We start from the raw sequence: 19,837 nt of genomic DNA, 5'->3' as shown, positions 1-19,837 counted from the left end.
TTGCATCTGCTGTGGTATTTGAGTTTATTCAAAACTGACAAATCTCAGAACATTGAAATCACCACTCTTAGCCTTTCAGTCAACCTGTTTGACACACTAAGGCATCCATGCAAAGCAAAATGTTAAATATCTTCATTAATATTTCATATTTTACGGAAAGCAATCTCATCTTTGGATGCATGTAGGGCCACATCTGTACATGCCATGTGCTGCTGTGGCTGCGCGCGCATTGAAACCCTGCAGGAATCAGACTTCAGAGGAGTTAAGCAAGACTCAACTTTACTAAGAGGAAGCCTCTGATCAGCTGCAACTCCTTGAACAAGGCTCGCAGAGCAAGGAGCAGCATCGTTATTATTTGAACTGAGGCCCCTGTGTTCTTAAGAGACGGTGCGCAAGGCGGAGTACATCTTGAAAGCTGCTCCACCTCACATACAGCCTCAGAGGAGGAGACGTTCTCTGGAGCAAAGAACTTCTTTCTCCACAGCAGGAGCAGAGGAGCTGCTGCAGGCCTTCCCAACGGTCTGCTCCAACTCACGCACACATGGAGACGTGTACAAGGACCGTCACAATGTTCAGGATGTCTTAAGTGCAGTTTTAACCCAACAATAAGTTTTGGGGTTGTGGTAGGGAGCCAGAGTACCCAAAAATAATTAAAACAAAGAAAAGAAAAACAAACAAGCATGCAAGCCTCAAGCACAAGGATCGAGGGTTGGGATTCAAAATGAAGTCAAATTTTGTCAAAAGTGAAAAAGTTGGTCAAATTGAATGGGATCCTTCTCTAATCCAAACAGGGTTAGATTTACACACACAGAATAAAAGGCAGGCCGAAACAATCTGAGCACCGGCCTTCAGAAAGCTTCTGTCACGAGTCAGGTTGGATATCTGACCCTCTTGCCGGAAGAATTTTGTAACATCAACGTAGCGAGCAAATGTGATCCAAAGCCTATTCTTTCCTTTTCGTCTTTTGCCCAAATCAGACAATTTTTTACGACAGTCTGAACCGTAGGCAACCCGTAAACGGAGACCTCTGTCCTCAACGTGGGGGAACCCATTATGGGTTCGAGTCCCAGCCCGATGACCTTTGCTGCTTCTTCCCTCTCACAACTATAAAATAAAGACCACTAGAGTCAATGAAACCTTTAAAAAAGAAAGTCTGATAAAATCGTTTATAAAATGTGAAATGATAATAAGTGTGCAAATACCAGCAGAAGTTGTTTCACACAATGAGCAAAACTGAATAAACCAGAATATATTTAAACACATTGATTTTGTTGGGAGCAGTAATGGTGACAGTCTTTCAGCTGCTGGGAGGAAAAATCTGCAATGGCATTTAGGCTGTAGAAGTTTGTCACTGAAGAATCTCTTCTGCTCAGCAACAGCTTCATGCATGGAGACTTTCTCCAGAAAGTCTGAGGGGAAAAAAAAGATATTAAAAAGATGCCTGTAGTCAAGCCTTCAGCCCCACAATGGGATCATGTGGAAAACTTGTGGGATCGTGTTTGGTGGTGTGTTTTTCATCAAAGTGATCGGCACAACCACTTTAGCCGAGTGTTAAGGAATGCTGGTTAGGAGCAGGATAACATGTCACAGCAGTGTGTTGACCAAGCTGGTTACCATCATGAGAAGATCCCAGGTTGCACAGATCACCTATTTCACAGTTTAACAACACCCCTGCTTGTTCAATTAATAAACACAACTTGCAAATATATCTACTTTGGTCAAACTTGAAGTCATCCAATTCACCTCTTGGTTGGTCACCAAAAGTAAAACACATGCTCAACTCTGTCGCTCAAGCCACAAATGCATTTTCCCCATACTAACGTGGGACTGTTCAAAGGGAAATTAACAAACCTTCCAACAATATGTGATTTATTGCCAAGGCGTTTGTTATAACCAAGGTATAATAGACCAAAAACTAATTTCACTAAGTTTCTGGTGTTAGTGAATTAGTCAGGTGACAGTGTGTTAGGTGCAAGTGTTTTTGTCTTTTGCAAAAAAACTACAAGCCATTTTCACAGATTGGTTGTATTTACCAAGACCGCCCGCCGCTACGTTCTTTTGGAGTGGTCACAGACCGCTGCCGAACTGAGACCGCTGCCGAACTGAGACCTAGGTTTTTAGGTCTGCATCAGAGCTCAATTGCGCATTCACACCTCCCCAAATGAACCGGACTTTAAGGACAAACGAGCCACAGTTCGACTGAAGCAGACTAAAAAGGCCTGGTGTGATTGAGTGTAATCTTGGTAACTGTTCAGGAGACTTGCTCCATAGCTGGAAAACTAAGATATACCTTTAAAAACAGAGAAGATCAGCATGATAGTAGAAAATCTTGCAATGTTGACAATACAAGTAAATATTGCAATGAATACATTGGATACTGCACTGGTCCTTTATCTCTCTATTTGTCTATTTGTGATTCCATCTTTCCAGTTTCTCGGGTAAAGCCATTTGTGTCTGATTTCAGGATCTGCATCTTTGGTTAACATATTATGTTAGGATAAAAAAAAAAGCAAGTTCACAACACCTGTGATACATTAGCTAGCAATCGATACATTCCAAATAATCTTCTGCAAAATGAACATTGAGAAACACTGACATTGCGATGGGAATATATTGAGCTCCCCTAATGAAGGAGAATATATATATAACGTGAGCACTCCATAATTCCAAGGTCAACGACAGTTTTTCAATTCTGGTAGCATAATTATTTTTTTCTCTACTTTTGTATTGAGTGTATTGAGTGGATGAGACTCCATTTAACATCTGAACAAATCAGAAATCGGTAAACATGTTTTTAGTTTAGTCAAAGAACATTTGCAGGGATGTACCTTGGAAGTTTCCCCCACTTAATGCTCAGATCTTGAACTACTTTTGGTCAAGTGTTTTGAAACATGTTGTGGTACATAATACACCAAATAATACACATACTAGGGTGTGTGTTATCACCTTCAAAATCTGGGTGAGTGGAAAATAATCCATCTCTGAATGCTCTGACCTCAAGCGACAGTGCCGTCGTAGTTTAATGACACGCTGATTTAATCTCGCATTGTTTGCTTTTGGTTTCAGTCCAGATGATCTCATAAAACAGCTCCACACAGAACATTTTTAGCTACTGCTCAAGGGTTGACCTTTGACCTTGAGGCACACACATGATAATAATAATCAGAAGAAGAAGACATAGCCTCTCTCTTATTAAGAGTGCACCTTGTTCTTACCAAATTTAATTAAACGCTACATATTTATTTGAGGTAGCAGAAACGTATTGAATTAAAACAAGATGCCGACGTATCAAACAGACTTTGAACCCTCAGATCACATACGGTGTAATGACCTCTGGAACATTCATAATTCAATGCCCATCCATAATTCACTCCATCTGTCATTGAAATAACTCCACAGGTACATCCTGTCTGCCATCCAGCGCCTTTCTACCTTTCATCACCTTGCTAGTTTTGTACTAAAAGAAATTGATACTCATATTTTTTTTTCTACAAAGCAAAACATCTTGTAACATTCTCCTGTGTATTGTATTTTGTTTAGAACCATATTGCTGAACCTGATATATTGTTAACATCCAACATGGGGAAACAGAACCTGAAATCCAAAGAGTCTAGTTAAAGTCTGACTGGTGTATTTGTGCTTCTTACCCGGGTCTGGAAACCGAAAACTGGATCATCATGTGAAAAACTGTTCCAGACAATCAATGCACACTGGAAAACCCTAACTGAACACTGCATCAATGCGCCCCCTCTCTACTCTTGGTCCCAACTCCTTCGCTTCACTCTGAGACGCATCTTCATTCCACAATCCGCAGCAGAACAGATGCTTTTGTAGTCGAAGACGGAAAGTCGGGAGTGGCACCAAGATGCATCGCTGAACATGTGGGGGTTGTAATAAGATGCACATCAGACTGTCAGTCAAATCTAAAAACCATCCACCAGAATGAGGAAGACGCATGGCAGCTTCAAATAGATCAGTCGTGAAGTTAATTCCCTTCACAAATTCACACACACACACACAAAATTTTCAACGGCGTTTCAATGGATGCTGTAACATCTGCAGGAATGCATCCACACTCCGTTTTCTACCAGAGGGTTTACATCAGCAAATCCTATGTGAAACGGTTTTGCATAGCAGTGGGGGACAGAAGTCCCACTGCCACCGAGCCGGAGTTTCTCCACTCGTTAACATTTGCTCTCGTTAACCACAGATGATTTCATATTTACTTTTTTTAATGAGTTACATTTATCTACGTGTCTAATTTAATTAAAATATCTCTTAAGATAAACATGAAATATGTCCTTGCACTTCATGGTTAATGGAAATTTCTCTGCCGGGCGCAGATCTTTTTTTTTTTTTTTTTTTTTTTTTTTTTTTTTACAAAACTAAATATTGAACATTTTCAGATCATTTTATATCCGTATTTCCTGCAGAGACTACAAACATTCATTCGGCTATTTAGAACCTGCACTGAATAAAATGGAACGCAGACTTATGTTAACCCACGCAGAGAATCTCCTTTGCTTTTTAAAACAGCCCCGATTAAAACCGCGAGGTCGTCTAGGGGTGTTGTTGTCCTGGTGGCGCATGAACGCGACGCATTCAATGATCATCTCTGGTTGCACCGCTAAGTATGCTACTAACTCAATGATTACTCTTATCTCACTCTGTGTGCTATAATCTGATTTTGCAAATGTGCTCCAGATTGGTTTGATCTGGATTGAGATCAGGGGAAGACAGACTCAGTGCCGGTGCCTTAAATCAGTCCAGCTGACACTCATTTGCCCAGTATTGGCCCCTGACTGGTCTGCAGAGGAGCAAATTTTAATTTTTTTGGGAAGAATTTGCATCTACTGTAAAAAAAAAGAAAGTGTATAATTAACGTACGCATAGCGTTTTTTGTTGTTTACTTTGATTTCTGAGGCCCTCCGGAGCCGTTACTGACTGACTTCAAACCCCAACTCTGAAACTTGCTGCTCCGGCCATGACAGTCAGATCCCTGTCAAACTTAAATGCTTAAACACTAGGCCATTTCTCTGATTCTAACACATTAGCTTTGAGGACAAAATGTTCACTGGCTGCCTACAACATCTCACCTCTCTCTTATTGATTTCATTATTTCACTGATTCATCAACTATTCCATCCTGACTCCAAGGGTAATAATGGAAGGACAAAGAGGAATTGCAGAATAATTGTAAACTGGCGACAAGAGTTTAAAAGTAGAGAGGAAAAAACAATTCCACAATGTTTAAATCGGGGCTTGATTTTCACATTTGGGTTGTTTCAGGCAAGAGCTCCATATCAGCAGCCCTCAAGTCTGGCGCATGAACAGACTGTTTAAAGCCAGGTGCAGACAAGGTTGGACATACTGAGCTGTTCCCAGGGCTGTGCAGAGACCTTTGGAGTGTCACAAGCTCAAAGTTAAAGAAGGGCACATAGATCAAGGTCTTTAAGCACCGTACAGCAACACAGCAACAACCCATATTCATTTATTAAGACATTTATTTGGATCCTACTACATTGTTGCCATCATGCAGCTGTTAAACAGACCAGAGGAGAGAAGGTCAAAGGTTATGAAGTTATAAAATAAGAAAATTTTATAATATTTTACTAATTAAACCCTAATAATATCTATTTCACCTACAGAACAACTTGGCTGCAGATTGATTTATAGATCAAACAGCTCAATGGGGTTTAACTCTATATAATGTCTGATATTAACATCTCTGAGATCTAGAATTATAAGACTGGAATATCAAGGCAAAAAAACTCAGTTGCTGCTGGTAGGGGCCATTCAGGGACCTCCAGACATTCAGGGGCCTCCAGACATTCAGGGGCCTCCAGACATTCAGGGGCCTCCAGACATTCAGGGCCTCCAGACATTCAGGAGCCTCTAGACATTCAGGGGCCTCCAGACATTCAGGGGCCTCTAGACATTCAGGAGCCTCCAGACATTCAGGAGCCTCCAGACATTCAGGGGCCTCCAGACATTCAGGGGCCTCCAGACATTCAGGAGCCTCCAGACATTCAGGAGCCTCCAGACATTCAGTGACCTCTAGACATTCAGGAGCCTCCAGACATTCAGGGGCCTCCAGAAATGGTTTAATTGTAACACAGACCATAGATCTAAACCTGTAGCATCATTTATAGAGAATGATAATGTTATTACATTTTATTTAATGCATTCAGCAGAGGAAAGAAAGTACATTTATAATTTAATTAGGAAGTTTACTTTGTAAAAGTTTCAAGCACCATCTTGAGAGTGTGATTGTCATGTTACCATGGCAACAATATGGTGTAATCTTTGTGTAGTAGTTGGGTTTATTCACATCACCGCAAACAATAATCAGTGATTGATTTTAAACTGGGCCAATAAACCTGGTCTCCCTCTCACAGATTCACCTCATCGATATTCAAACATGTTAGTGATGCTGAGGTTCTTAGTGGGGGGTTCTGTCTAAGGCCCCATATTACCTTGGACCGGCCCTGCATGAAGAGCAGCTGCCATTCTCATCTCTGTAATCTACCTGGAATCTACCTGAATCCCCTGGTGGTCCCGATGTCAGTCCCTTGATGCCTTGGGGACATTTTGATTCATTTAATTGTGGCATGTTTGGCTTTATGCTACGGTTCTAATTATTGCTCCAGTATTTTCTCTGATGTTTATTGTGTGACCTCTCATTGGACCAAATCTTCCTTTGACACTTGAGGTTCTGCAGTAACTTCTATTTGCAGCCACTCACCTCCAGCCCAGATCCCTTCAGCAGTGGCTTTAACCCTCCTGGAAGTGAAGTTAAGGAGAAGCAGAACAAACAGTCAGCACCAGGTGATACCAGGTGATACCAAGTGGTACCAGGTGGTACCAGGTGGTACCAGGTGGTACCAGGTGGTACCAGTTGGTACTGGGGCTTTGAGGTGACAGTCGCAGTGTCTTATATCAGGATGACTGATATAAAGAGAGACATTCTTTCTGTCGGTGGTACCAACCCAGACTGTCTGTAGAACCGGGCTTTTAGCAGGATGACGAAGTTAAAGTCTCTGCAGCCGAAGCTTTTCTGTGTTTTGGGCTGAAGCGGGTTTTGTCCCGCTATTGCAGGACAATTATGAAAATATAAATAGAAACAGTTTTTCTAACGTCAGACCTGCGTTTTTATTCACAAACCAGTTTATGAAAAAATATTCTTGCCCATAATTTGATAGTTAGAGGCACAGATCCTCCTCCTCCTCACCATGGACCTGGAGTCTGAACAACATGGAGGCAGAAAATGAGAGTCATTATTAGACTGAGGGCAGCCAGACTAGTTTATTTTACCAAATTATCATATTTGGCTAAATATTAATGCCGAGGAGAAAAGCAGGCCTCCTGACGTACAGATAAGAAAAAATAATAATTCTTTAAAAAAAAAAAAAGGTAAAAAAAAAATCAAAAAGGGCAATAGGGGCATCAGGCAGGGGCTCAATCCCCATTCGCCCCCCCTGCACGTGCTTGACTGTTCCAGGACCCCATACCCCATCACCTCCCTCCAGCCCTAGAGAGGAATACGCGGCTTAACTTGTGTGACCTGACCACGCTGTCGATGCGAATTAAAGAACTAATGCGCCGTCAACTTTGCAGCGCAGGGAAGAACAACAGGGGCAGAAGCGCCGCGCAGGTGCAACAGAGACGCTGCAGAAACACTTCACCTCCTCTCGCTTTTGTACTTATTACTGGCATGCGACAAAAAATAAATAAAAAGAAAAGAAATTTAAAAAAATCAGCCACCAGACTACTCGGGATCATCCGGAGGCAGGATTAAACTTTCAAAGAGCAGACGGTCAGAGGACGCAGCGCAACATTACCGGTGTAAAAATACTCCCGGGGACGTTCCAAGCGCGCTCAGCCGCATCTCACTAATCGCTTTACTGAAGTGGAAGCTTAGCCGGCAGTCATGATGCGGCGGGGACCATCAGCCAAAGCGTCCCCGCCGAATTGCCAACAAACCCGGCAGCACGCAGGGAAAGCGCCCGGGAGAAGCGCTCCAACATGTTTACCTTGCTCCATCAACAGGATGGTCATTCCGATCAGCACAGCCCAGTACAGCGGGTTCTTCATGCTGCCCATGCTGGGGGAGCTGGAGCCGGGGGGAGGAAGGGTTCGACTCGGAAATAAGTCGGAAATCTTCTGAAAATCCACAAAAGTCCGATTCTCGCAGCTCTCGCGGTTCTCCGAGCCGACAGGGAGGAAAACATCCACTGGTCGCGGCGCGCAACAAAACTCCCACCTTCAGCACTGAGGATCCGGCAGGAGAGGAAAGAAGAGGAGAGGAGAGGAGAGGGGAAGCCAGCGGCAAACACGCCGACCACGTCCGGCCAGGCTCCATCAAAATAAGAGTAACCTGGCGGGTGGGGTGGGTCTGGCGCTTTTATTTTGAAGCGCTACACCACCCACCTCCGGTTCTAATTTGTTTAAATTAGCTGAAGCGGCGCTAATAGTCACTTTTTGCGGCTGGTGTTATTTGGTGTTATTGAGCCACCGTTGGTCTCGTTTGCAACCAGCGCCATAAAAATAAAATAAAATAAAGAAAGACGTAAAGCTTCCCGTGTTCTAAAAAGAACATTTTAAATATTAGATTTCGGGCAAAACTCATTTAACAAAGCAGGAGGATTGAAGGAGCCACTGTGACATTACCAACTTGTTCTGCCTGATGTTTCTTTGACAGGAAGCTGAGACAGAGATGCAACAATTTTTTGTTGTTGTTGTTTGTTTTTAGTTTGTTTTGTTTTGTTTATTAGTTTGAATGTTTTGGTCAAACTGTTTTGAATCAAAACCTTGTCAGAAAACCAGTTTGCGTTATGCTTCAATGCCTTGAACATGCTGGGGTGAATCAGTAAATACTACCCATAATAAAAATAAATTAATTAATTAAAAGTACTTGTGTGGTTCAGCAACATGCTGTTCAAAGGTTTTGCTCTCTCTGTCTCCCTCAATAACAAAATTCAGGCTATTTCATAAAAAAGGAAACCGAAAGAGCTGTACATCAAGAACTCAATCTGCAAGGCTTGAACTGATTCCCTCTCTGGGAATCTGTTATTTCCAGCGTCAAGTGATTGCAGCCTGTGATCAGTCTTGTTGCTGTAATGACACATTCAAACTTTTCTGCGACGCAGCATTTGTTTTTCACAGGCTCTTCTACTTAAACGCAAAAGCAACTCCTTGACTTCAGTGAAAACGCGTCTGAGCCGATAGTCCAAGCCAGTCAGAAGCCAGCAAACAGTTGCAGAGGGGAGCAGAAAGTCACCAGCTTTCATTGCAGGGGCCTGAAGCTGCATGCTTCTCTGAACACAGTGAGCCTAGTGCTTATGAAATGCATAAACCCAAGACGCTCTGATCAACTTTATCTTTCGTCCTGGATTTCTGAATTAGGAAACAGTCCTCTGGAAACTTTCATGTCCACAACTTTAAAAAAAAAAAAGAAAAGAAATTACTAATAGGCCTACATCAACCAACAATAACAGTTTGTTTTTGTTTTTTGAAATGCTTTCTCTCCTCTGACAGCGTCTGGTATCCATGTGATTTATCTTCAATAACTTCAGCCGTTCTGTAGAAGTGTCGGTGTTTTTGCACAGTCTGACTGAAGCAGCTCAAAACGTTGATTCTTCCAAACAGCTAATTTCATGTGTTTAGGTGAGAAACAAGGGAGTTCAAGAGTTCTCCTGTGTTGATGCCTTTTATGTTGCCAAAATGGCAACTGCCAGCTCGGTGATGAGACGTGTGAAAACAGCCAAGGTGTGTCGTGCAACAACCCGAAAGGACGAAACCTGCAACAACCACCAGAAAGTGTTGCTGTTTCACTTCTGATCATTGCCGGGTGTTAAATGTTGGTGTCCGTTTGTCGTGTACAAAAAGCTACTGCAAGGATGCAGTCAGCTCGCAGTCGTTGCATTGCTCAGTTGCCATTGGCTTTATGCCCCATAAATAAATCTTTCTAAACTGTTGGATGCTCTACCCACCTTTCCCCACAATAGCAGGAACTCCTAGCACACTTTAATTCATTTACTAATTTATATTTTACCTGTTACCACACAGGTATTAGAGCAAAGATCAGCGTCTCCATTGATCAGCAGCATTTACGTCCCACTATTACCGTCACTATTGTGTTTGATGTGCCCTCTGGTGGCTAACCTCTGCAACTACATGCTTCCTGCCACCCTCATTCTAAATATGAGGAATAATTTTCATTTTACAACAAAACAGTCTTCAATTAAAGAAAAAAATTAATGAAATTGGAAAAGGGTAGCTGTGTCCAATATCTATTCTGTTACAGTCCCTTGGCAGCAAAAAAAAAACTGACAAAGTGTTTCTGATGACGTGGAATGAGTCATTCTTGATTTGATTTTGAGTTGTTCTGTTTCAGACACTTTGGGCAGCATGAGCAACCTCTGTCAGGACCTGATTGGAATTTATTGATTTTACAGCATCTCAGTCAGATTAAAGTCCAGATTCTGATTGGACCACTCCGAAACTTTAAGTTGGTTTGTTTTGAGCCATTCAGATGTGAACCTGCTGGGGTTCAGACGTGTCCATCTGCAGAACCCAGACGCTCTTGAATTTCAGATCGCTAAACCGATGGTCAGGCATTCGCGCTCAGGGTTCTGCTGAATTCTTGGTTCCGGGCCCTGAAGCAGCAAACCGGCTCCTGACCATCAAACCACTGTGTATGACTGTTGCTGTAATGTTCCTGTACTGAAATCCTGTTAATTTCATACCAGATGTAACAAAACCCAGACTGTCCAGACTTTTGTCTCATCAATCCCCAAAAGGCCAGAATGATGAGAACCTGAATCATGGTTTGTCAGCGTCACTCCTGCACAGGATGTTCCTTATAATAAATGAATGACTGAATTACTGCATCATAAACTCATCAACCTGTACCTGCTCGTGAACATTGACTGAAAACCTGACTCTCCGTCACGTGTCACTTCCTCTTCAACTTGTTATGTGGCAAAACATTTGCTGGGCTGGAAGAAGCTCAGGTGACGCATTGTCCTCTCTAGAGGTAGAGAGTGAGACAGAGACAGAGACAGGGAGACGGGAGGGTTTTTAAAACAGTGTTTGGTCACGAGCTGTGAGGAAATCAACTAGAGATGCCAGAGGGTCCGACTGTGAAACTGAGAGGAGAACAGCATGTATGAGCTTCATGAATTTTCATCCATCACCAGCAACTATTCGTTTTGCATACAAAAGCAACACCTATTCTTATTAATCCAAATGCTAACATGTGTCCCTTCTGTTGCTCTGGGGCTTTAAACAAGCTGGGACCTGATTGGAATTTATTGATTTTACATTTAGAATGTTTTTTTGTCAGATAAATGCTTTCTTACTGTTGCAGACACAAACCAGTAACAAACATTTCTTCTACTAGTGCACTCTTTAATATGACTTGACTAGGACACGGTCCTTGGTTTCACATGCTTCAGCAGCGTGGAATCATAGTGATTTTTTTTTTCTTTTTTTTATGGTAAATGACGGTTATGCCTTAGGGAGTCAGATGAATGTCTTGACTTTTACTGACATTTATTTGAGTAGGTGTTTGGCATGATAATGATCACGAGAAAAATCTGATGGGTAAAGAGATCGTGCAAGGTGGGACTTCAGAAATCGTGCTGCCTCAGTTTATGTCGATAGGTGGACCGAGGAGAGCTCATAAGATCAAAATTCTGCGGTCATAATAATGTGTGGGAATAAGACAAATCCCGTATATCCTCAGGCATAAAGCCGCCTGCTAGAGTTTGTACACAAATGAGCAGACATGTGAACTGAATATTTCAGTAGTAAAAATAAAAGCAAGAAATCTGGCAATTTGTTGCTTTGATAAAGTGCATTAGACAATATTTAAATTCATCCGTCCTATTGGACATTTCCAAATTTTGTGTTTGTTTTCTCTGTTATGACTGTGCAGAATAACTTACTCATTATTCTGAGTAAATGTAAGTTGTGCAACATTTATTTCCCACATTTGTTTTTTTGTTGTTTGTTTTTTATCAAAGAGGTTCAAGAAGCCCAAGTTCTTTCAGTTGCCCATCCAGGTTTCATCCAACACTCCTGGTGGTGTCCTGTTACCTCGTAATTACAAAATCTTTTCTCATAATTGTGACATATAGATTGTGGCAACTGTGTCATCTGTGACTTCACCACTCCCACCACTGAAGACTACTTGTTGTCTGTGTTCTGAAACAAGCCCATCTTGATTAGGTCACTGGGGGGGGTGGTCGGATATGGAGCTTTCCAAGTACAAAAAAGTCACTTCCTGGGGGGAGGGATTTATATGACATCAGACTATGATGACATAGGATCTTCAGGCATCCAACCAGGATCACTCAGGCCAAGTTTGGTCCCATTTGACTTTTTTTGTGAACATTATAGCGTTTTGTTTGCTTTTGCAAGTATGCCAAGTTTGATACTTGGTGACGCCGCCTGAGCGTATATGAAAACGACATTTTTTGATAACTTTTAATGACCCACCCTTAACTGCATCCTTATCAAAAATGAAGCCAAAAAACCCTAAGGAAGAGTTTGTTAAAAGTTTGATGTATGTGAAAAATGGCCTAAATTTCCCTTTTGACCCAAAATGGCCGCCTCCCTGTACATTTCGGAGGATACTTCGAAGAGTTTTTTTCTTGATTTGGGGTGATCTACCTTTCAGATCTCCACAACCTTTGGCTTGTCCTAGCTCACATTAGGTGGCATTGTAGAGGAGTTAAAAATGTTATCATTCCTGAAGATTTGTTTCTATTCTCACTCGACATCGACGGTCTTTATGCAAACACAGACATTCAGGAAGGAACTGACGCAGTGAGAGAAATCTTCAAAGAACATACAGACAACAGAAGACCAGAGAAAGAGCTCTTACAAAGTAAACCTCACTAGGAATGACTGAGTTCAATGGAGAATTTTTTTCTCCAGACAAAGGGCACTGTGATGGGCAAAAAACTCGCTCCTGCTCAGGCAAATATTTTTATTGTACCCGGGGAAAAAATCTGTAAAACCCATGCGTTATTTCCAATTTCTAGATAACATTTGAGGCGTTTAGTCATACTCTGAAGAGGAGTTTGAGGAGTTTTTAAGGACTTTGAACAAACACAATATCTCAATTAAATTGAAATTGACAATTAACAAAACCGCCATTGATTGTTTAGATACAATCACCTAAAAGTGCATAATAAACTATTCTTTAACCTTGAGATACGGATGACTCACTGTTTAAGACAAGTTTTCACCGCAAACATATTTTTACCGGTCTCGTTAAAATCACAATTATTGCGATTTTCTAGGATCTGTAGTCAGCAGGATGACTTCAGATGAGCCACTAAAACGTTGTTCTCCGCTGTGGCCAGCAGAGGGTGCTGTCGCTCCTACCTAAGGAAATGCTTCAAATCACTCTTGGAAACTCAGCCCATTGATGTGTCATCTTGCTTTGTCACCAGATTTTCTCCACCTTCAACCAAACTGATCAAAGTCATTGTAGCGACTTATTTGTCTGACGACTCAAAAATCAAAAACTTGAGCCTTCATTGGGTTCAAAGAGCCGCTCGAGGCGCCGTGGGTTTCTGGCTTAAGCAGTTCCAAAACGTCGGTCAAAAATGCAGTTCTTTATTTATGTCAAAGCTCCAGGAAAACATGTTACACACAGGGTTCTGCTGCTGCTCTGATTATCTCACCTGTTCACTGACTGACATTGTCTTATAGACTGACTGGGTGTAGCAGCTAAAAAAAACAAAAACGTGACCACCCACGTGCATAAAGAACTACCTCTAACCTACGTATTTATACTGCAGATGTTTCAACACCTGAATGTTCAGCAGCTTTTGGACCGGATCTAAAACCCGACTGGTATTTTTCTGAAACATTCGACATGTTAAACCTTGGAGTCAGATTATTAAACACTGAGGCGTCAAGCCCCCTTCTCTCACAGCCAGATTAAGGCTGGATTTAAAAAAAACATGTTTCCTGTTAGGACACAAACATCGGGAACGCTGCTGACAATAAAACCCGACACCAACATAATTCAAGTTAAACTTCATGGCTTTATAATTATCCCTCCGGTCTGTCGGGACCCAGGAACTCGAGCTTGACCTTCGATGACATTCAAACGAAATCAGGATGACGTTCTTTTATTGTCATTTCCTGTCCTCTGTGGGACACCGTAGAGCTCGAGTCCAAGCAGTAATATTATTTTTTTCAGTGTAATCAGATTCACGAGCAGAAACTAAACCAGAACTAAACTGAAATCAAGGTCCTGAAGGGACCACTGACAGCATCACTTCAGTTTCCACAGCAAATCATCTGGAGACGCAGGAGCCCCCTCACACCCAGTGTTTCACTCTTCAAAAAGGAAAAAAAAATAACAAAAACATTAAAACATTCATTGTGAAGCTTGAAGCGGGTGGACTGGTGCCGTTTCACCAGGACGGGTTCAGTGGAAGACGGTCTGTCTCCAGCGTTTGTCGGCCGTGAACGGCCACAGACACTCGCTGATGGCGATGGAGAACGCTCGCGGCTCCACGCTCAGGTTCAGCTGCTCCAGGCGGGAGCAGTTCAGCTGGCTGTTGATTGGACGAGGAGCGGACCCGGCCGACTGCTCCGTCAGCTGTGGACGGACGGCGAGACGGCATGAGATGATGCAACAGAACCACCAACAGAACTCCAATCATTGCCACTTAAGACTATTGGCAGCAGGTGACAGTGAATGTCCGAGGAAAACAATGAAACAATCAGCTGACTCACAGGTACGAGGTGATTGGACGGCAGGTTGAAGGCCTGCGCCATGGCAACAGCCATCTCATATTTGGTCATCTGCTCTTTACCGGAGAAATGGAAGATTCCTCGGATGGACGGATCCTGCTGAGAGAAACGGATTCGGTTTCAGGCACCTGGCTGGGAACTCCAACATCAGCTCGCTATTCTATTGGCTCAGGAGCATGTTAGCTCATTAGCGTATTAGCATATCAGCAGAGCTGTGTAGAGGTGACTGCAAGCCAGTGAAGCAGTTTTTCCCTTGGGGAATGCAGCCATTGATACCTGTGATTCATTCAAGTAACTAACTTCGTTTTTGGTTCCAAAGTGTTAAAAAGGCTTCAGTTTGTAGTGGAGGAGATTCACAGTCCGAGCATTTAATTCAAAACGCTGACAGACGTTAACACGGCCGTGTTCCCTCACAGTTCTCTGCAAATCTCAGACGCTGCACCGAGCGAGAACACAGCCAGATTTCAGTGTATTTAGGTGAGTTTTGACGCTTTGCAGTTTGTCCCTGTCCACAGAGAAGGTTTGCGCGGCCGCCGCACATTTTCTCGGCAGGTCAAACGTTTGCGCTTATCTGCGCAAGCTTTCATGCCACGTTCATTTTTATACGTGCCGACTTGTGCGTAAAATAGGGCGCCGCGCATTTTTGGTGCGCGTACATGAGGGCCCAGACATGGACTTTTCAGAAGGTGTCGATACATGGAACGTTGGCGATTCTTCAGAGAAGGCCCCAATAAAAATAATGAAGAAACAGAATCATTTATGACAGCAGAGATCTTGCTGGGATAACAAAGTGATGGTTTAACTGATCTTTAACCAGTTTGAAAACACGCAAAATATCAGAAATCAGGAAAGGAGCAAACACTTTTGCACGCTTCATTCCTGGACAGTAGCATTGATGTAAAATACTTAATATACATTATATAACATTTCTAAATATCATTCTGAGTCATTTCCTGTTTTCTTACTTGTTTTGGAGGACCTGCCAGTCAAAATGAACTCATTTAGATGAACCTGGTTTCACACATCCACAGTTCAAACTGATCTGTGACATCATCATCATCATCATCAGCAGTGGGATGAGACAGGCGCTCTGAACTCCCACCTGTCTCGCTCTCTCGGCGAGCTTCCTGCAGACGGCGGCGACGTCCCGAGCGTCGGTGGGGAAGCGCTGCAGGCAGTGGTCCAGCACCCGCCGCTCCTCTGTCGCCTCCTGCACCTGCTGCCACAGCGACGTCACGGCGCTCTCCGTCACAGACTCCACCTCCCCGAACAGGACGGGAATACGCAGGATCACCGCGCCTGAAACAGGTGAGCGGTCAGCCCGCCGATGAACCACGACGTCATCCTGACAGCTACAGGCTGCAGGCTATCTGACCACCTCACTGTTTTCTCCTACTGCAGTCCAGTCTGCGTTATCATAACTTTTCACTGCGACATAGAAAGTTCTCCTGGTTCAGTTCTTCTGCTCTGTCGTCTCTAACCTCCAGCCGGGTCAGACGGCCGCTGGTACCGACCCGGTTCTGGTTCTGCTGGAGGTTTCTTTCTGTTAAAGAGGACTTTTTTCTGCCTGTCGCCGTTTACCTGGGCAGTGTCTGAGCGCCTCCCTCTCTCCCTCCAGCTTGCTCCGCCCGTACAGGTTGAGCGGGTTGGGACAGTCGTCCTCGCCGTATGGAGGGTTCCGGCCGTCGAACACGTAGTCGGTGCTGATGTAGATGAGCAGGGCACCGCAGGCGGCTGCGTCAGAAGGGTCAAAGGTTGCAGTAAACACACACGACCTTGGTCCTCGTGGCACATGAACGACAGGATTGTTCAAATCCATTTTCCTTGCGATCAGAAGCAAAACACCGGATCAGAACAAGCTCTGATCCGGCTCTCTGGGCGTCCTGTCAGAATGATTCTACAGAACCAGAACTTACTGAAACAGACTGAAAGCTGTTGGAGCAAAAACAAACTTCCTGTTTTTGGATTTCTAAATTTATCTGAACCAACTGGGTTCTGCCACCAGACCCGATTGGAGCAGGTCATAAAAGACCAGAGCGGGTCCAGTTCTGAACCGGGGACAGACATACGGTTCAGAACAGGACCATATAAAGCCTGTTAGAACTGCAGCTGATGCAGTGGTCTGAGCGTGCCGTGGTGGAGTAGAGGACAGCGCGACCCACATTTAGAGGCCTTGAGTCCTCGACGCGGCCGTCGCGGGTTCGACTCCCGGACCCAACAATATTTGCTGCACGTCTTCCCCCTCTCCTTCCCCCCTCCCTCTCAGCAAAGGGACACTACAGCACACAAAAAGCTGGCGCCGCTGCGTCATGTGACCACTGACCTGTCTCCCTGGAGACGGTGCTGGAGGCGTGCACGTTCAGGCTGACCGCCGCGTCCGCATCTCTCTCCATGACGTCCGGACGCCGTTCTGCGGCGCAGTGGACCAGAACGTCGGGCTGGAACAGAAACGCTCAGGTTACCATGACGACACCAGCTGAAGCCCGGCGACCTTTCAATGACCCTCAAGTTCATCTATCTTTTCTAAAAATAAAGCTGGTGATGTCAGAGGATCAGTGACATCATCGCTGCTAAAAGAGAATCCACAGAATGTCTGATTTACAGTAACTGAATCTCTCTGAAAGCGACATTGCTGCACCCACGACCTTTGACCCCGTCTGGCTGTCCCAGGACAGAGACGCTACAAACATCTCGAAAATGAAGAAACGCTGAAATTAAGACAAAAAATGTGTTGGTTACATAAAACGGTTCAACAGTGAGAGGGAACAATTCAGTTCAATTATAACTTATTGATCCCAATGAGCTATTATTGAGATCAATAATAATTTGATCCCAAAGTATTATTGATAATCCAGTTTTAAAGGTATTATTAATTGGGGGAGATCTGCTGTAGCAGTCTGTATGAGAGCTGAAGAGTCCTCTGACTGAAGACGGACTGATGAAGAGGATGCTGCAGGTCATGCTGAAGGATCAGATCCGACGCTAACGCAGAAGAATCTGGATGTTCAGATCGTCTATGTTCATTCATTCATATTCTAGAATCAGTGTTTGAGTAAATGTACAGAAATTAAATCTGATCTAAAACTCAAAGGTGATGACGAGTGAAAACATTTCATTTGTTCTGAGATCAATAAAGGCAACATCAGTCTGGCCTAGTCCAAGCATTCAGGAAGTCTGTTGTCTGCTATTGGTGGAAGGGGCGGTTCAGTCAACCAATCAGAGGACCCAGGCTGCAGCCAATCACATGCATCGACAGGATACATCTGGACTTTGCCAGAGGAGAGGAGGTCAAAAGTTTTCATACGGGTCTGGTTCTGGTACCTTGGTCTCCTGCAGCAGCCGGCGCACGGCGTCCTCGTCGGTCAGGTCGCAGCGCAGGAAGCGGGGCCGGGCCCGCCGAAGGCCGGTCCCGCTCACCGTCCAGCCGTGGTTCTGGAACTCCTTGCAGACTGCCCGACCCAGAAGGCCCGTCGCCCCGGTAACCACAACCCTCGGGCCCTGGGACAGGACCTCATCCTGGGGAGGAGCGGAGAGCCAGGTTAGACAGGGGCGTGTCCTGTTGCTATAGAACCGGAAAAGTTCAGGTGAGCCTTCTGAAGGGGGCGGGGTTAGAAATACCGAGAGGACCTGAATAGTACGACCAGAGAACCGCCGGGATCCAGAACCAGAACAGTCCCAGCGCAGATCTACTAACAACCCGGAGGCATCACTTTGATGACAGAACCGAGCGTCTCCATGGAGACGGTTCCTAATACGGGACCACCTCGCCAGCATACCTGAGTTCGCACCTGTCTCTGCTACCTGTCGAGACCTGTTCCCACCCGAACCAGCTCTCCCACCTGTTCCCACCTGTTCCTACCTGCCACGCCCCCCAGGCCTCCAGCTGTTTTTGTTTTTACAGGTAAACGGTACCTGGACCAGCTGCACGAGCCCGGGGCTGAATACCAGCCTCTGTTCTGCGCATGCGCTGCTCATGTCCGTCCACTGATCGGTACCGGTTCTGGTGTCGGCCACTGATCTCTGTCTGAGGACTCGCTGCGCAACTTGGTCCTTCACTTCCGGTCAGATCAGCTGATTGCCGTAAAGCAGCTCTGGCGTTAGCAGGCGGCTAACCGGAAATGACCAGAGCGCCGCCTGTCGAACTGTGGTCCGGGTCCATGACGCGCGACTCGGATCCAAGTGCCGACGTCCTGATTTCTGCCGGTACCGGTTGCGAACCCACCTGCATAGCTGAGAACTGGAACCCAGGCATCTGACGCGGACCGCCACGAAACCGCAGAACCAGGACCACCCAGCTGCAGCTCCCGATATGGCAAAGGAAATGACGATTCTTCCACTGCTGGTTGGTCCTGGCGCTGCAAGCAACGGGGTGGCCCACTACCGCCACCGCCTGGTCGGGAGCCAGAACTGCACCGAAACTCAAATCAGAAGCTTGAGTTTCAGAAAGTAAAGTCAAAATCAGAGATGGTCAATTCCATCCTCTGCAACTTTTGGAAATATCCCTCCTATAACTCACCTGGACCAATCAATGGCTCCATACCTGGGTTACTGCTGGTAACAACACCAACAACACACAGGAGAGACAGAGAGAGAGAGACAGACAGAGAGAGAGTTGCTGACAGACTGGAGATGGGCAATCAAGCTTCAGTGAAACAGAGAGAGAGAGAGCAGCAGCCTCGTCTGTCAGTCAGCTCCACAAATAGAAAGCTCTCTCTCTCCTGCAGAGTTGGTGTGGATCGCCCTGTTCTGAACCCAGAGACTCCAGAACCGGAACCAGCTGCAGCGGGAACCTGGACTGTTGGTTGTATATCAATAGTAAAAGTAATATTCTGTCTGGACCTGGAGCTGGACTCTGCCGAGTCCAGAACCCCAAAGAGCCGAGTCGGTTCTGATCTCTGATCTGATCCCAGGTAAACAGATCTGATTGGTTCAACTGTTGATCTCTAATTATGCCATTTATTTGAACTGAACAATAAACTCATTTAGCTTTGAAAAGGTTTGGATGTTTGATTTCAGTTTCAGAACTTTTTCCCGTTGAGTCGAAGTGAAACCGA

General features: G+C 44.6%; 3 protein-coding genes across 7 annotated transcripts in view; 1 reads left to right on the top strand and 2 right to left on the bottom strand.

Annotated features, from left to right (window-relative positions):
• The window catches only part of ntm (neurotrimin), a 224,514-nt gene extending 216,207 nt beyond the window's left edge, over nt 1-8,307 (bottom strand). The window contains exon 1 of the mRNA XM_055046717.1: nt 8,033-8,307. Within this exon, the coding sequence (XP_054902692.1) occupies nt 8,033-8,102 (70 nt within the window). The 5' untranslated portion in view covers nt 8,103-8,307. The remainder of the gene's footprint in view (nt 1-8,032) is intronic.
• A 5,304-nt stretch (nt 8,308-13,611) lies between these two features.
• On the bottom strand, nt 13,612-19,336 carry mat2b (methionine adenosyltransferase 2 non-catalytic beta subunit). 5 transcript variants are annotated; one of them, XM_055046724.1, is made up of 8 exons: nt 19,300-19,336; nt 19,006-19,214; nt 18,105-18,299; nt 17,107-17,221; nt 16,365-16,517; nt 15,886-16,082; nt 14,766-14,882; nt 13,612-14,628 (listed from the first exon to the last, which is right to left on the bottom strand). In XM_055046724.1, exons 1-8 carry the CDS (start codon nt 19,319-19,321, stop codon nt 14,455-14,457), a joined length of 1,182 nt encoding a protein of 393 aa, XP_054902699.1. In that variant the 5' UTR covers nt 19,322-19,336; the 3' UTR covers nt 13,612-14,454. The 5 variants fall into 5 exon arrangements, with proteins under 5 accessions (XP_054902699.1, XP_054902700.1, XP_054902703.1 ...); XM_055046725.1 differs by having other exon boundaries at nt 14,766-14,879; XM_055046728.1 differs by lacking the exons at nt 19,006-19,214; nt 19,300-19,336 and adding an exon at nt 18,696-18,858.
• prob1 (proline-rich basic protein 1) overlaps nt 19,121-19,837 on the top strand; it is a 4,405-nt gene continuing 3,688 nt past the window's right edge. Inside the window, exon 1 of the mRNA XM_055046723.1 lies at nt 19,121-19,693. The gene's annotated coding sequence lies outside the window, so the exon portion shown is untranslated. The remainder of the gene's footprint in view (nt 19,694-19,837) is intronic.

The sequence above is a fragment of the Poeciliopsis prolifica genome, unplaced genomic scaffold (genome assembly GCF_027474105.1).
Source record: "Poeciliopsis prolifica strain line A6 unplaced genomic scaffold, Auburn_PproV2 SCAFFOLD024, whole genome shotgun sequence".
Taxonomy (NCBI): Eukaryota; Metazoa; Chordata; class Actinopteri; order Cyprinodontiformes; family Poeciliidae; genus Poeciliopsis; species Poeciliopsis prolifica.
The sequence above is the reverse complement of the archived record's forward strand: the minus strand, read 5'-3'. Positions and strand labels throughout refer to the sequence as shown.